This window comes from Macaca fascicularis, chromosome 6, assembly GCF_037993035.2.
Source record: "Macaca fascicularis isolate 582-1 chromosome 6, T2T-MFA8v1.1".
Classification (NCBI taxonomy): Eukaryota; Metazoa; Chordata; class Mammalia; order Primates; family Cercopithecidae; genus Macaca; species Macaca fascicularis.
The window spans coordinates 95,045,372-95,063,106 of record NC_088380.1 but is presented as its reverse complement, the minus strand read 5'-3'; the positions used below and the strand labels follow the sequence as shown (position 1 = coordinate 95,063,106).

Sequence of the window (17,735 nt, the reverse complement as noted above, 5' to 3'; positions counted from 1 at the left end):
GAACTCAAAGCAGAATTACTACTCGACCCAGCAATCCCATTATTGGGCATGTACCCAAAGGAATAGAAATTGTTGTACCATGAAGACACATGCACACATGTTAATCACATCACTATTCACAATAGCAAAGACATGAAATCAACCTAAATACCCATCAGTGGCAGACTGGATAAATAAAATGTACATATACACCATGGAATACTATGCAGCCATAAAAAGCTGAGATCATCTCCTTTGCAGCAACACAGATGGAGCTGGAGGCTGTTATCCTAAGTGAACTAACAGAGGAACAGAAAACCAAATACCACATGTTCTCACTTACAAGTGGGAGTAAATATTGAGTACATATAGACACAAAGATGGGAATAAGAGACACTGGGGCCTACTTGAGGGTACAGGGAAAGAGGAGGGTGAGGACTGAAAAATTACCTATTGGATATTATGTGTATTACCTGGGTGGTGAAATAATCTGTACATCAAACCCCCATGAGGTGACATGCAATTTATCTACACAATAAACATGCACATGTACCCCTCAACCTAAAATAAATGTAAAAAGAAAGAAGTTAAATTTTTAAAAAAAGTAATTAAAAAAAAGAGTATTAAAACTGAAAAAAACAAGCATAGCTTCTAGATAAATTCTGTGTCCCATGAAAAAGTAGAATTTATACATTGAATATTTTTTATTAAAGGAGTCAAGATTAATCATAACCTTAAACAATATTCCTCGGCTGGGCATGGTGGCTCACGCCTGTAATCCTAGCACTTTGGGAGGCCGAAGCAGGTGGATCGCCTGACCTCAGGAGTTCAAGACCAGTCTGGGCAATGTGGTGAAACCCCATCTCGACTGAAAATACAAAAGTTAGCCAGGTGTGGTGGCACATGCCTGTAGTCCCAGCTACTCAGGTAGCTGAGGAAGGAGCATTGCTTGAATCTTACAGGCAGAGGCTGCCATGAGCCAAGATCGTGCCACTGCACTACAGGCTGGGTGACAGAGTGAGACCCTGTCTCAGGAAAAAAATAAAAAAATAAAAAAAAAAAATTCTGCCAACACAAGGATTGCATGCTAAATGAGAAAGAATAGAAAAGAGCTGGCTAGATACTGCTATCCTACAAACTATCCCACAAAGTAATACAAATGAGTGTCTTTTCTTTATACTACAAGGAAAATCCTTTTGCATATTAACTGATCAAGTTCAGGAACTAGAACTGCATTACATTAGAGTGACACCCTGTAGCTACTGAGCCCCTAATAATGTATTAGACACTAGTCTAGAGACATCATATATGCTACTTGCTTAAACTTTGACACGCACTTAAAATGTGAAGAATTCCTCTAAGACTGTCATTCATTTGACTTTAGACTTGTAAAACTTTAGAAAAAAGGAGACTTCTCTTCCTCACTGGCCCAAGAGGGATCCTCTACTCCCAGTTCTTAAGCTGCTCCCTAATATCCCAGTCACTCACATAACATTTTACAGAGCATTTTCTGTATGCAGGTGTGTGCCTATTGCTTCTAGTTAAGAAAATTCCTGAGGTCCTGTAATCCAAAAACAATAATTAAAAGAATCAGATCATAAAAACCTCTGTTAGGTATGATTCAAAGGGAAAAAATGAGCTGCAGTGAAAGCCAATTTGAACTAGAAAGACTTGCATTCTTAAGTAACCAGACATGTGTAGCCACTTATGTAGCTGTCTGATTACATGTTTTTAAACATCTGTCAGCACAACCAGACCTCCGCATGCACACTCATGAGCACTGTGGATGTTTGTTCGACTGTGCAGAAGTCTCAGAATCGGAGAGAAATGAACAGATTTCACAGGGAGAACACAAGTCATTATTGCTTCACTTAAGGCAGGCTTGGGAAGTGGCTCCCAAGGCTGTGACTCATTTACTTGGCTATCAATATCTTAAGGACAAAATTGGAACGAGCAATAAAACCTACAGAGCCCTGGAGAAAGAGAGACATCAGAGGTACCAAGAAGCAGGAGAAACTGGAGAGCTATAGCTTAACTTGTGGCTTCAGAGCTGAAAGCTGAGCCGAACTTCCCTCTTCTTGATAAAAAAAATGCAGTGACATTTTCCCACCATTAAAGCGTTTCAATCTCCAAAGTACAAATATAGTTCCTTTCAAACCTGCAGCATTTGTCCTTCCTCTGAAGACATCGTCATATGCTTTCCACTGTGGCTTCACCTGGTAGGCATGGATGAACACCACGAACACCACCACAAGGCACATCAAAGGAACAAGAGCTGCAGTGAACAAAGCAGCATAGACGTTTGGAATAAAACACCTGGAAGAGAAATGAGAAGAGGTAACTCAGACCGTTTCGGTGCAGATATTTCTAAATTCAGAATGTATCACATCACTACTTTATACTAGCTCTTTGTATCTGGATGCTGGCAACATCAGATTTTTGGTTTGCCAAACTTAAGTTTTGTTTGAGTACAACATCCGATTAAATCTAACCCACTGCTTCACACAGTAGGTTCCCCAGAACATTCGCCTCGTGTAAAGTTCAGAAAGCTGCAAAAAAAGGTTATGGCCAAATAAATTTGAGAGATGCACACTACATACATCTCACAGAAGTTAAGGGTACATATCTGTTCATTTTTAAAAAGCCACAGAAAGTCATGGAGTCAAGAGATCTGGGCTCTGAAATCAGGCTATTGAATCCAGCACCACATCTTAAAAAAAGAAAGTCACTTTAGATACATTTTTTAACTTCTCTGAACACTCATCTTTAAAATAAAGATTACAGGTGGGGTGCAGTGGCTCATCCCTGTAATCACAGCACTTTGGGAGGCTGAGGCTGGCAGATCCCCTGAGACCAAGAGTTTGAGACTAGCCTGGCCAACATGGTGAAACCCTGTCTCTACTAAAAATACAAAAAAATTAGCTGGGTGTGGTGGCAGGTGCCTGTAGTCCCAGCTACTTGGGAGGTTGAGGAAGGAGAATTGCTTGAACCTGGGAGGCAGAGGTGAGGTTGCAGTGATCCAAGATCATGCCACTGCACTCCAGCCTGGGTGACAGAGTGAGACTCCATCTAAAAAAATAATAATAAAATAAAAATAAATAAATAAATAAATAAATAAAATAAGGATTATAATAGTATCCACAACAAAAGTTAGTTGTCAAGATTAACTGAAATAATTCACATAAAGCATTTAGTAAATTTGGTTTAACCCATCATTTCTAGACTTCAACGAAAATTAAACCCTTCTCCTTTTTCACACACACACACACACACACACACACACACACACACACACACACAGATACACAGACATATGGTCATGCTACAGGACTAATGTGCCCTGGAACACACTTTGGGAATCACTGATCTAGTCATGCCCAGCTTATGTTTCAAATTAGTTGGTGGATTCCAGGGAGAGTTCCAGGTTCCTTTCTATTTCCTTCCTCTATTTAACCTCAAAAGAAGAATTCCATCAGGATTTATGGCCATGGGGCTGATGACAAAGTCACTGTGTCCTGTCAATGACTGATCATGTCAGAGGGACTTCTCTTGACCTCTTTGGCCCCTCATGGTAAAAGGTCACAGAGGCCATTGCTGCTCCTGCATAGGAGGAGGCCAAGCCACCTGCTCTCTTCCCTCTACCCCCTCTCCCTTCTCTCCCTTTCTGCTCTTTCCTTCCTTCCCTCTCTCTCCATTTGGAGTTTTCTTCCTGGGAGGAGTTTTCTTCCTAACAGAGGAAATAAAGGATGAAGGATCATGTTACAATTAGGGAGCTAATAACAAAGCATGGGTTTGCCTTGCTTTTCCAGCCCCAGCATCCCTTGTGAACCATAAGAGAGAAGGTATTGTTTAAAGGCAAATCTGAGGATTCCCAGGGCTCCACTCTTGTCATCTCCACAATCTTGTTTTTTGAGTGACTGACAGTTTTCTTATTCCTAAACTATACATTTCCCCAAGAGCCATGTATTCTCTCTTGAAAATGAAGATAATTTATCCATTTAGAAACTACACTGCACAATTATATTTATTATTACCAGAGTTTAGATAGGACAACGGGGTCCAAGGCAAACTTAGATTATTTATTTATTTATTTTGGTAACACTGAAATTATCAGCAAAATGGTTTTAGAGATATAACTAGAAATTTTTACTTATGGAACATAACATCCACTTGTGCTTTGCATAAAATCTTGCATGAAAATCTCAAAATGGAGGAATGTTAAACAGGTTCTCAATATCCAAAACTGCTTCTGAAGTATTCTTATAAGGGATATACCTCCAAGTTACAAGACTATACTTTTAATTACAAGAAACTTTACTAGTAAGAAGTGTCTCTTTTAAACTATTTTCCCCACTTTCTCTATTTTTCAAAAATATAATATCTATAAACCTAGATTATAATACAGCCATAAATACTAGACTTTGAAGAAAACTCAAGGGGAAACACACATAGCCTGTTTAGAAGGAATCCAAAATATAAGTAACCAGGGAAACACTCATTCTTCCGCTTTGGGAAAATAGTGCTTTAATGTCTTTTTAAATAATTTCAACTTTTATTTTAGATTCTGGGAGTCCATGTGCAAGTTTGTTACATGAATATATTTCATGATGCTAAAGTTTGGGATATGAATGACCCCATCACCCACACAGTGAGCGAAATATCCAAGTTAGTTTTGTAATCCTTGCCCCACTCCATCCCTTCCCCATCTATTAATTTCCAGTGACTGTTGTTGCCATCTTTATGTCCAAGAGTACCCAATGCTTAGCTTCCACTTATAAGTGAAAACACGTGGTATTTGGTTTTTTGTTTCTGTGTTAATTTGTCTAGAATAATGGCCTCCAGCTCCATCCACGCTGTTGCAAAGGACAAGATTTCCCGTTTTTTTTGTTATAGCTACATAGTATTCTATGGTTTATATGTACCACATTTTCTTTATCCAACCCACCATTGTTGGGCACCTGGATTGATTTCATGTCTTTGCTATTGTGAATAGCGCTATGACGAACATACAAGTACATGTGTCTTTTTTGATAAATGATTTATTTTCATTTGGATACATGTCCAGTAATGGGATTGCTGGGACAAATAGTTACATTCTAAGTTCTCTGAGAAATCTTCAAACTGCTTTTGATAGGGTCTGAACTAATTTATATTCACACCAATAGTGTACATGCATTCACTTTTCTCCACCACCTTGCCAATATCTCTTGTTTTTTGACTTTTTAATAATGACCATTCTGACAGGTATGAAATGGTGTTTCATTGTGGTTTTGATTTGCATTTCCCTGATGATTGATGATGTTGAGTATTTTATCATATGTTTGTTGGCTGTTTGTAATTCTTTTGAGAAGTATGTGTTCATGTTTTTTGTCTACATTTTAGTGGAGTTGTTTTTTGCTTGTTCAATTGTATAAGTTCCTCATACATTGTGGATATCAGACCTTTGTCAGATGCATGGTTTGTGAATATTTTCTCCCATTTTGTAAGTTGTCTGTTTACTCTGTTGATACTTGTCAATTTTTGTTTTTGTTGCAACTGCTTTTGGGGTCATAGTCATGAAATCTCCATGGACATTGTGCCAGGGCCTATGTCCAGAATGATATTTCCTAGGTTTTCTTTGGGGAGTTTTATAGTTTTAGGTTATACAGTTAAGTCTTTAATCCAACCCGAGTTAATTTTTGTATATGGTGTAAGGAAGGGGTCCAATTTCAATCTTTTCGATATGGCTAGCCAGTTATCCCAGCACCATTTATTGAATAGAGAGTTATTTCCCTGTCATTTGTTCTTGTCAGCTTTGCAGAAGATCAGATGTTTGTGGGTGTACGGCCTTATTTTTCCGTTTTCTAACTTATTCCATTGGTCTATGTGTCTGTTTTTGTATCAGTACCATGCTGTTTTGGTTACTACAGACTTTTAGTGTAGTTTAAAGCCAGGTAATGTGATGCCTCTAGCTTTGTTCTTCTTGCTTAGGATTTCTTTGGCTATTCAGGCTATTTTTGTGTTTCATATGAATTTCAGAATAGCTTTTTTCTAATTCTATGAAAAATGATGTTGGTAGTTTGATAGGAATAACATTGAATCTGTAGATTGCTTTGGGTAGTATGGCCATTTGAACAATATTGATTCTTCTAATCCACAAGCTGGAATGCTTTTCCATTTGTTTGTGTCATGTATTATTTCTTTTAGCAGTGTTTTGTAGTTCTTGTAGAGACGTTTCATGTCCTTGGCCAGATGTATTCCTAGGTATTTTATTTTTTTGTGTATGTGAGTGCCTCAATTTTATATTAAAAAGAAATATATTATTAAAGGCCTAAGATACTATTTCTTTTTTGTTTGTTTGTTTTTTGAGACGGAGTCTCGCTCTGTCACCCAGGCTGGAGGGCAGTGGTGCAATCTTGGCTCACTGTAAGCTCTGCCTCCCAGGTTCACACCATTCTCCTGCCTCAACTTCCTGAGTAGCTGGGACTACAGGCGCCACCACCATGCCCAGCTTTTTTTTTTTTTTTTTTTTTTTTTTTTTAAGTAGAGATGGGGTTTCACCATATTAGCCAGGATGGTCTCGATTTCCTGACCTTGTGATCCACCTGCCTTGGCCTCCCAAGGTGCTGGGATTACAGGCACGAGCCACCGCACCCGGCCACTCAGATACTATTTCTAATTAACATAATCTGCTTAATGTATTTCTCATGTAAACCAGGCATATTTCAAGAGATATTTCTACACATACTGTGTATCTGCAAAGGGATATAAAAATAATAAATTTCTTGGCTTTTAGAATTTTGATAGCATGAAGCCTGAATCATTAGCTGAACACTCATCTGTATGCAATAAGACCTGATTCTTCCACATGAAGGACACATGATTAAATAAAATGGGCAAACATTAATGGTCTTAATATTGAACATACTCCTGCACTAAAAATAATGGCCATGTTGGTTACTCATTCTTATGTATATTGGCTTCAAAAGGTCACTTATTTTTTTCATGTGAATTATGGAATCCATTGACAGCAAGTAGCCTACAGACGCTTATACAAATTCAGATACTGATGAAGAATCACACATAGGTTTCACTGCCTTATTTGTGTCTTGAAAAATGTCATCACAATTCAATTTGGGATAGCAAAATAGGTAAAATTACTGACTCAATTATTGAGTTGCTCTAGGAATATAAAGATTTTGTACAGAGTGCTGTAAGAACAGACTTTGAAAGGTGACCTCCAGCTGATGACACATTATTTTGATTAAAAAATTAAACAAGCAACGTGAAACTTTGAGAGGTTGGAAGTAACCAGACATGTCCACTGCTCCACTCAGGAAGAGAAGGGAACTCTCTAAGTGCTAATCTTAATTTCCTTTGTGGCCAGGCGCAGTGGCTCATGCCTGTAATCCCAGCACTTTGGGAGGCCGAGGTGGGCGGATCACCTGAGGTCGGGAGTTCAAGACCAGCCTGACCAACATGGAGAAACCCCTTCTCTACTAAAAATACAAAATTAGCTGGGTGTGGTGGTGCATGCCTGTAATCCTAGCTACTCGGAAGGCTAAGGCAAGAGAATCACTTGAATCTGGGAGGCAGCGGTTGTGGTGAGCTGAGATCATACCATTGCACTCCAGCCTGGGCAACAAGAGCGAGACTCCGTCTCAATAAATAAATAAATAAATAAATAAATAAATAAATAAAGTCTCCTTTGCAGTTCTCCCTGCTTATAGGATGACTTGACATTGATGGCTCATCCTTTCAGAAAAGGGGCAGGAAAATGACCCAATCCTGAAGCCATCCCCTTTTCTCCTTTTATTCAGAGCTCCACAAGTCATGACTTCTCAGAAGTACTAGGCCCCTGAGAGTACCTATTCCATGTTCATCCTCCACTTGGTCAATGTCGGACCAGAATGTTAAGGAGGAGGGCTTGCTCCCACAGCATGCCTGTTCTTGTTGGCAGCTCCTCTTGCCTTCTTCTCTACTTAGAGCATTGCAGAACCGCAGGGCCAATCCCCTTGCTCAGGACTCCACCCCAGTCTCCTTCAAACAAAAACTGCCTGCCTTGTGTGCTACCTCCTAGGGATCAGGGAGTCAGACAGTGTTATGAAACACTTAACATTCGCAAAGGAGGCAGGGATACCAGGGTAATCCATGGTGCAGATAACAAACGGGCTCCCACTCCCTGATGGTCCATGGAGAGGAGCTGGGACCAGCTATGATTCCACATCCCCAAATCATGTCTCATATACTTAACACCTTCTTGTTTTAAATTATCTTTTAACTCTTCTTTTAAAGCTCATAGGCATTATTCTGATTTTCTGAGCAATATTGTCTGAATAAAATTTCTATTGGTGTACAATAAAATTTCTCCCCAATACTTAAAAATGTTCAAGATAAATGAACTATATTCTACCCTTAAAAGAAAAAAAAAGTAGCCTTGCCAACCAGAATTTCCTCCAGTTCACCCAAATTAGAGGTACAGTATATTCAGGTAGTTAGTTTGAGGATTAGAGCACATGAAAGTGATGAGGGGTGTTAGGAAACTGTGAATATCATGTTAGAATAGCTTCTGAAATAAGGCTGGGAATGAATTATTAGAAAAATTGAAAGTAACATAAGAAATCAGCAGACAGAAGGCAATGCCTGCACCGGGGCTGTGGAAGTAGCTGATTAACATGCAGCTATTGCTTCAAGAACACATCTGGCAGATATGAGAAGAGAAAATGAGACAAAGGCCATGTAGATTTGCTTCCTTAAAAAAGGTGAGGAGAATGTGTTCTCTGTAATTACAGCTCAACCACCTTCAAAGAACTTCAGGAATCTTTCTCACTTTGGGTGTCAAATAGTCTTTTGGGGTCTTACAACCACATAACTATTACTGTTCCTTTTTAAACTTTCATGGATAGATTTTCTTGTTAGAACCTACAGACAATTCTAATTCACTTCAAAGTCTTGTCAGGACTTCATCTTTTTCTCTATATTTAGCCAGATGAAACAAGTAGATGCTGTTTCATTACCTTCAGTTTTTCCTCTTCTGAGTCTACCCTCGGAGTATTCATAATGCTTTTACTCACTTTCTAAGTTAGTAAGATTATTATCTCTCCTCGGTAATGCTTTATACTTACTGAAACATTTTCACTCGCGTTACCCAACTTGATTTAAAAAAAAAATTCATGTGGGCGGCATGGAGTATTTCAATTTCTTTATTCCTGTCTGAAATCTTTGTAAGAAGGAACTCAGAGGCAGAGGGGTCTAGGAGAGACATGAACTCCACTTACAACCACTGAAAATACTGGAATGGATGCTGGGAACTCCCTGTGCATGAGATTGTGATTTGAGTCCATTTAAATTATATTTTAAAGAAAAAGTTGACCCTGGCAAACTGGAAAATCTGAAGAAATCCAGGCAGCTGGACAGCCAGGTTATATCTGGGTTACATAGGTAATGAAAAGGACTCAGGTAATGTAAGGACAATAAATGTGTCCAAGGTCTTCTTTGTGAGTACTTCTAAGACAAGGATAATAGTCATGATTCCCAGGCTCAGGTACCAGCCTCCCTCAGAGGTCTCCTGAGTATTTCTTCAATGATAGCCTCTACATTAAAAGACTCATTTGTCACTTCAACTACCTTTTTCTTCTCTACGTGGAAATTTATAGTGATGACCTACTTTATCTGGGGAGTACATGGGATGGTCTAGCAATCAAGAATTGTTCACCATTTATCACAAACTGGTTTCTAATTTGTATAGAGAGTACAGTATATCAGCTTATTGGTTTTATCAGTTGAAGAATACAGATGTTATTCTATAGATGCTTATCCTTTGTAAAGTCTAAGACACTATTTATAATTTCAATATTCCTTTCCTTGTATACTCAATTTACATTCTTTCCAAAGATAATGCTCTTATTTGACATACATTTTTATTCACCTGCGAATTTATGCATGCATGCATTGTGTGTGTATGTATGTATTTCCTGGTCAATCCAAATGGGCTGGAGAGACTTAGAGAAACACTTTAAGTGCATTATTTTTTTTAAAAGGAATAAATTTATGAAAACATCAAAGAAAAGGAGAAATACAGTTTGGGTTTAAACAACTGTAAGGTAGGAAAACATTCCTCTTTCTGTCTTTCTGTTGCAGAGCATATAGCAGTTGTTATCATATCCAGGGGAATCAACTGAATTCTAAAATGCATTTTTGTTTAAGTTTATGCTTTGAATAACATTAAGCTTAAACTGCAGATAATCTCTACAAAGTGAAATGGAACATTAAGAAAGCATATGCACTTAGAGAGGGAGAGGGGAACAGGTTTTCCTAAACTGAACTGGCTGGATAATTAACACTAATTAAGTATTACTGCTGCCACTACTACTACTGCTAGCAATCCTTTACCGTGTGCAGGGTATGAAACCCAATCCTCACATGCATTATCCCACTGAAACATAACTAGAAACCATTATTGTTATGTATATATGGGGAAAATAACGCCTAAATTATAAAACGTCAAATTGCTAGGACCATAAACAGGCTCACTGCCCTTCACTGTACCTCTAAAATTTGAAAATTATTTCCACAATTCCAGTATAGACATATTCAAGTTAGTGGTAAATATGCCAGTGTTCTTTTGAGGACAGGGACTGTAACATTTTCTTTATATTTCTCCCAGAGCTTTGCACAATCAGATCCTTAAGAAATGCTTATTGATTTAACTGGTTCTTAGCAGTCTTTGAAAACCTCTCACTTAAAAATATGGCATAGAAAATCCTGTATTTCAAGTGTCCTCAGCTCAATCATAATCCAATCAACATTTAAATATCAATCACATACCAGCTACAGTGCTGGGCACGGAAGGGCATATAAAGATGCCTAAGGCATCGTCCCTCCTGTCAGGGAGAATATATTTACAACAATGCACAACACTTCTGAATCTAGTCTTCTACTGGAAGTTGTGTTGTTCTTCCATCAGCATCACCATCATCAGCTCCCCCATGGAGCTCCTGAATCTCATCTGCAGTTTCACAAGTTCCCCAGGTGTTTCCTATGCATATTAATCCTGTTTAGAAAAAAAAGTGCACTTCACTGCCGGCCTCATTTAATTTTACATAAACATGTTCTTTGAGGCTGAAGCAAATTTGACTGATTTTCAATGTGAAAAGAAAACATGAAAACTGTTCTTGGAGTTATTTCTAAACAGAACTAACATCAGAATCGTCTGAATCATCAGAATCTTCTATTTTGGAAAAATCTGACTCATCGAATGAATCTTCCGCCAACAACTGTTCCAAAATGATGTTAACATCATGCGTAGGAATGCTACATTTTCTAGGATTTGACAACTTAAACGATAGGGAATTACTATATATTGTAAATGAAAATACCACTACTAAAAATAGAATGCTATAAATAGAATTATGTCTTTTGTTTCTAAAATCCATATACTAGACAGACATGAAAATAATAAAAGCGAGATATTTTGTGGCAAAGTTATCTTGGGGTAAACGCTGTAGCCACAAGTGCCGCTGCCGGCATTCTTGGAGCAAACAGGAAAACGGTTTAAAGTCTGAGAAAAACAGTTGGTGCAGTGGCTCATGCCTGTAATCTCAGCACTTTGGGAGGCCGAGGTGGGCAGATTGTTTGAGCTCAGAAGTTCAAAACCAGCCTGAGCAACATGGAGAAACCCCATCTCTACAAAATACAAAAATTAGCCGGGTGCGGTGGCATCATGCCTGTGGTCCCAGTTTCTTGGAGGGTGAAGTGGGAGGATTGCTTGAGCCCAGGAGGTGGAGGTTGTAGTGAGCCAAGATAGTGCCACTGCATTCCAGCCTGGGTAACAGAGTGAAACTCTGTCTCAAAAAAAAAAAAAAAAAAAAAAAAAAAAAGTTTGAGAAACACTCTTCTAGCACACTCTTTAGACATAAAGTAGCTTAGTCTAATTAACTAGCTAATCTTTACATCTCTTTGGTAGGGAGCCAAGGGGCTATGGAACTCCAAAAAGAAGCAGACAGGTTTCACAGCACAAGGTGGTCACAACAGCCTGAAGAACCAGTGAGAAAGAAAAACAGCTGAAAGCAAAAGGGATAGAAAAGCAGAGATCTGTGATATTTAGAAGTCTGGGCTCTTCAGATGCAATGTTCAGAAGCAATCTGAATGTTGCAGAAAAGGAGAGCTAGCATTAAAGTGACAGAGGATACAGCAGATCTGCAGACCAGCCGAACGAGATGGGAAGGAAAGTGCCGGGGTGCAGTGGGTGTAGTAGGATGCTAATATTCAGTTCTGCTGCATCTAAACAGCTGTTGAAGGAATAAGGTTTCTGTGTGAGTGCAACAGACATGTTCCACAGTGACCTGTGCTGCTCAAAGTTTCTGGAAAGGGGGATCCCTGGGCTACGTCCTCCACCCCCACTCCCCCAGCCACAGATGACTAGCTCTGAGATGAACACCTGCCTCAGACAACCATTCTTGCTTGCCCCTGACTTATAATTTGGCGACTCTGCTCTAAAAGCTGAGCTGAGCCAATCTGTCTTTTGCCCTTGAGAATCTGACAGGGAGAGTTGCACATTACTGGTGGGCACTAGAGCTGATGTCAGGGCAAATGGCCATATTGGAGCAAATACACAAATCTTCAGAAGAAATTAACAGAGAAAGGGGAAGAGGAAGCAAGAGAGAAGGGGAGAGAAGAGGGTTCCAATGCAAGTAACAACACAGAAGTGAGAGACTCTGTGGTCCCTAAAAGAAGAAGAATGTGGCTCTGGTTTCTGGCATGCTAGTTCTAGGTCTCCGGAGGTCCAACTGTACCTCATTTCCCGCTATTGAATATTCACGTGGATGCCTGTGGTATACTTCTATATCCCCACCTCCCTTCGACTTGAAATAAGTTTTGTGGATTTACATGCAACTACAATGACCATAGTTAAAACATAGCTAGTGAGCAAGTGATAGAGAGAAAAAGGGAGTGAACACACACCTGCTCTTTCAACAACATTGCTCTTAAAGATGCATAGGATCACTACCATGTCTACCTGTTTTAGAGCACACTCCACACCACGGTGAGAGTTGCTAACTCTACATATTGACAAATGCCTCAAAAAAATGCCAAAGGACCAAGGAACAAGAATTTGGCTCATTTTTAAGTACTTAAAATGTACTAATATGCTTATATTGCTTGAAAAGATACGGAAGAAAAAACGGACCTATTACAGCAATATTATTTCATCTAATTTGAAAGGAGCAGATATTTGATTTCATTTAATATTAAACTAAGATTTTGAAGTAGTCAGATACACTGCCTACATTAAAATACTACCTTATATTGTAAATAATTAGCGCTTGGTGAATAAGGAAGAATTGCCCACATCCCTGGCTCATTAAGGAGTTAAATATATTTACATATAATTCCAAGGGCAAATAATGGACTCCAAGTATTAGTAGGTTAAAGACAGTTGATGAAAAACAGTCCAAAAATTAATATACTTTTTTTTTTCTTTTTCCAAGAAACTGAAGTCTGAGCAGCCTGTTCCCTAAGTAACTCGATAAAACTGCTGAAATAAATCCACTGGACACTGCTTGCCAACTTCATTCCAGGTAGGTTCCAGTGAATCAAGCCCCATCAGCATTTCATCAGAATAAGGTCAGGCTGACTTGTTATTTTTTGTGTATATGAATGCTCTATGTTCTCTCAGAAAACAAAATTGTTTGGTACTGGAAAATGTCATTGTCCTAGAGTATTCAAGGTGTCCTGTTATTACCTCTTGCTCCAAAAAGAGGGCAAAAGGTACCTGGAAAGAAAAGGCCAGTTACCTAATGATTTTCTAGAAAAGGGAGAGTTTCTTGCCTTTCAGAGCCTGCATTTTGGATGGGTCTATGCCCAAGGGGTGTAACTCTTGGCCACTATTGATGATGCAGATGTCTCACTGGCAAAAAAATCCTCACAGCAATGGTTTGATTCCTCAAAAGGGCAAACATCATTTTGTAGAAGGATAATTCAACTTTTAATTATTCACCACATTTTACAGAACAGTAGCCACATTACATTGACCTGGAAATTAGCCCCGTATGTGGCTTTATGTGATAGTTACAAATGCTCCAAGAAAAAACTTCTAGAGCATTCCATGCAGGGGTGAACATTCAGTCATGCCCATATGTGCCATCTTTAGTCATATTAACATTTGCAGCACATTGCAATAACTGGTGATCCTAAATGATAACTTAAAAATCATTAAGAAATCATCGGTTAAAGTTAGTCATACTCTGTTTAAAATACACTACACATTTCTTTGCACTATTATTAAAATTTTAATCATAAAATTCTGGAAATAGTAAGGTAATTTTCAATTATTAAGAAAACAGTCGCCAGGTGTGGTGGCTCATGCTTGTAACCTCAGCACTTCGGCAGGCTGAGGTTGGGGGATTGCTTGAGGCTAGGAGTTTGAAACCAGCCTTGGCAACATGATGAAACCTCATCCCTATTAAAAAAAAAAAAAAAATATATATATATATATACACACACACACACACACACATACATATATAAAATTGCCAGGCATGGTGGAGTATGCCTGTAGTTCCAACTACTTGGGAGGCTAAGGCGGGAGGATGGCTGGACCCTGGGAGACACGCTGCAGTGAGCCATGATCATGCCACTGCACTCCAGCCTGGGCGACAGAGTGTCTCAAAAAACCAACCAAACAAACAAGCAAAAGAACCAAAACTACCGCCCCGCCCCCCAGCAACAAACAAACAAACAACAGGAAAACAGCGACAGTGTGAGTAGATGAGGTTATATGTCCATCATTTTAAGGTTATTATCTTAAGTTGTAGATTAGTTATGTCTCAAATCCAATACTCAGCTCTGTTGCAGAGCCCATTTCAATTCTGGTATCCTAATTTTTTTTTTGAGTAAGTATGTAAGGACGTTGGTGTTTGCTGTGTAACAGGTTAGTACATAAAAATGTACTAAGATATCTAAACCCTAAATATGCTCATATTGGATTGTTGCTAGTTAGTCTATGGTGTTACTATTAATTAGTATTTATTTATCATTTTTTTGTGTCCTGCAATGTTACAGTTAAAACTGGAAACTTAAGAAATGTAAAAGGCCAATGTGCAAGGGATATTCAATAATGTTAAAAAGAAATATTGGACAAAAAATCTGGAGTAAACTTGAGATAGAGGTCATGAATTAATTTCAGAAGAGGAAAGTAAAACTAAAAGTAAAGGAAATACAAGCTAAAATTTTATCCACTTTATGGGGAATTCCCAATATTGAGGGGGAAATGACACATTTCACTTTCCCTGAAGCTTTCCCAGAAGCTTTGAAGTGGTAAGAATTAGATCATACATATGTAGAGGCAACATTTTAAAAGTCCCAATTTGAACTGCCCTAAGCTAGACAGACAGATGTCAAGAGAGCTCCTTTATGACTTTCGTAAAGAAGCTTCTCAGCCGGGCGCGGTGGCTCAAGCCTGTAATCCCAGCACTTTGGGAGGCCGAGACGGGCGGATCAATCACGAGGTCAGGAGATGGAGACCATCCTGGCTAACACGGTGAAACCCCGTCTCTACTAAAAAATACAAAAAAAAACTAGCCGGGCGAGGTGGCGGGCGCCTGTAGTCCCGGCTACTCGGGAGGCTGAGGCAGGAGAATGGCGGGAACCCGGGAGGCGGAGCTTGCAGTGAGCTGAGATCCGGCCACAGCACTCCAGCCTGGGCAACAGCGTGAGACTCCGTCTCAAAAAAAAAAAAAAAAAAAAAAAAAAAAAAAGAAGCTTCTCAAAAGAAAATGATCTTGCTGTTGAGGGTATAATGTAGGGGGAAGGACAGAGTGAGGAGAAGCCTTTTACTGATGGTTTAGAATAATTCTGCTCACAAAAAAATACTGGTAATAATGAAGGCTCCGAGGCCAGATATTTGGAACGATCCCAGGTACACCTCTTATTGACTTTGCAACTATGTAACTTCTCCACATCCTCAGTATGTAGCTTCTCCACACCTCAGTTTTCCAAAAAATAAAATGGGGAAAACAATGGCATCTACCTTACAAGAGTACAGTGAGAACCAAATGACTGAATACATGTAAAGATCTTGGATCAGAGGCTAGCATGCTGTAGGTACTCAATAAAAGATAACTAGGATCACTGTCATCTATTGCTAAGCCCAAATCCTCTTATGTATACAATATACAAGATTTAATTTGCATTAAAAAGGAGAAGATATCAAATAGTAGAGAGGAAAGTGTGAACATTCATCACATTTCTTTATGTGTCAGAGAAAAGTGCTGTGCAGTATGAGTTCAGTGAAAGAAAACAGCCTCTCAGTTGGGGTGGTCAGGGTAGACTGTGGAAGAGGTAGGTGAAACCAGCTCTTTCTCTCCCGAGTTCCTTACCAATCAGCAGGTGTTTAAGGTGATTCAGTCATGCAATTATGATTGTCTGCCTGTGTCCACAGCACATTCGCATGAGGGGAAGCAGGAAAACTTTCCCTTTGCTGCTTTTCCTCATGACTCATGTGTGTTTCTGCAAAATCAGTGTTGAAACTTGGTCCAATTTGAAAAGTCAAGGTAATTATGGGTCATTCAAAAAGAGGCACGTACTACTCAAGGAAGCCCAACATGACACCATCATACCACCAATGGCTGACAAACCAGTCTGGCCAGTGGTGTTAGCAGCAGTAAATTGAGCTGTTGGTGCAGGGGCTTTTCTAGGGATTTAAACTTAGGGTTTCTTATCTTCCATACTCCAGTCCCACTCCCACAAAGCTTCCAAAAAGAGGGCAAAAAGTGCCAAAAAAGAAAAAAAGGTCAATTACCTAATGATTTTATGTAAGAGGGAGGGTTTCTAGCCTTTCAAAGCCTGCATTCTGGATGGGGTGACTGCTGGAGGATCTCAGTGTTGACTGTTGGAATGCAGGCCACTATTAATATCCCTGTCATTCTGAGCTGCCCACTAGAAAGATAACAGCACTTCCTTCTTTAAGAAATAAGTTCCTTCATAGACTTAGCACTAGAAGGGATAGGAGAGGTCATACCACCCTCCCTCCAGCATCATGGGTGAAGAAACCAAGTGCAAGGACTTCTGAGGCTTGCCCAGCACCTGACTGTTTAAACTCCTGGTCAGTGCTGTCATGAGGCTCCGCAGCGTAAGTCAGACTCTATGGAAAAATAACCTAAAATGTTTTCAGGGATCAGATTCTGCTAATAATCTAAATCCCTTGTCAAGCAAATGTCTCAAACGTTTTATTCTTTGCATATGCATTCCCAGGGGTTAGGGAACTATTGAATAAATCAAGTGTTAGTGAACATCACACTAAACAGGCTCATTCCTAAGTATAATACTCACTAGTAATACCTGGGCAGCACAGACACACATATTTCTTCCATAAAACAGTTTTCAAAGACATCACACATCAACATTTTTGCATAACACAAAAATTCATGTAAAATAATACAACTCATTCCCTTAGAGGGAGAGAGAGCAAAGCCAGGAGGAAAGAGCAATGAACCCAAATCAGCATTCTGCCGCTCACAATCCCCTCTCCCACCAAGGCCCTTTCCCCATCCAAAAAAAAAAATTTGGCTTCAGTTGAAAAATATTTTATCATAAGGAATTTATTTTTGTCAACACGATGTTCCTGTTATTTTTAAGTCTTGTAGTTTCAACAACAGGATTTTAGGGTAGCGAAATAAAATAGGAACAGCAGAGTAATTTGAATTTCTGAGCATACTCATGCATGTATAAGAAAAGTCCAAATAGTCTAAAACTGGCTTTAAAGAATGTGAGGCTGT

General features: G+C 39.2%; 1 protein-coding gene across 12 annotated transcripts in view; it reads right to left on the bottom strand.

The window, feature by feature from the left end:
* ADGRV1 (adhesion G protein-coupled receptor V1) overlaps positions 1–17,735 on the bottom strand; it is a 597,366-nt gene that overhangs the window by 92,689 nt on the left and 486,942 nt on the right. For 10 of the 12 annotated variants that reach the window (XR_012413864.1, XM_005557361.4, XM_065546489.1 and 7 more), the window contains one exon: positions 2,138–2,295. Coding sequence is in view for 10 of the 12 variants with exons in the window: in XM_005557361.4 (XP_005557418.3) it covers positions 2,138–2,295 (158 nt within the window). In the remaining 2 variants the exon portion in view is untranslated. Of the gene's footprint in view, positions 1–2,137; positions 2,296–2,969; positions 3,049–17,735 lie in introns of all 12 variants that reach the window. The other 2 variants (XR_012413865.1, XM_065546494.1) reach the window with 1 other exon arrangement.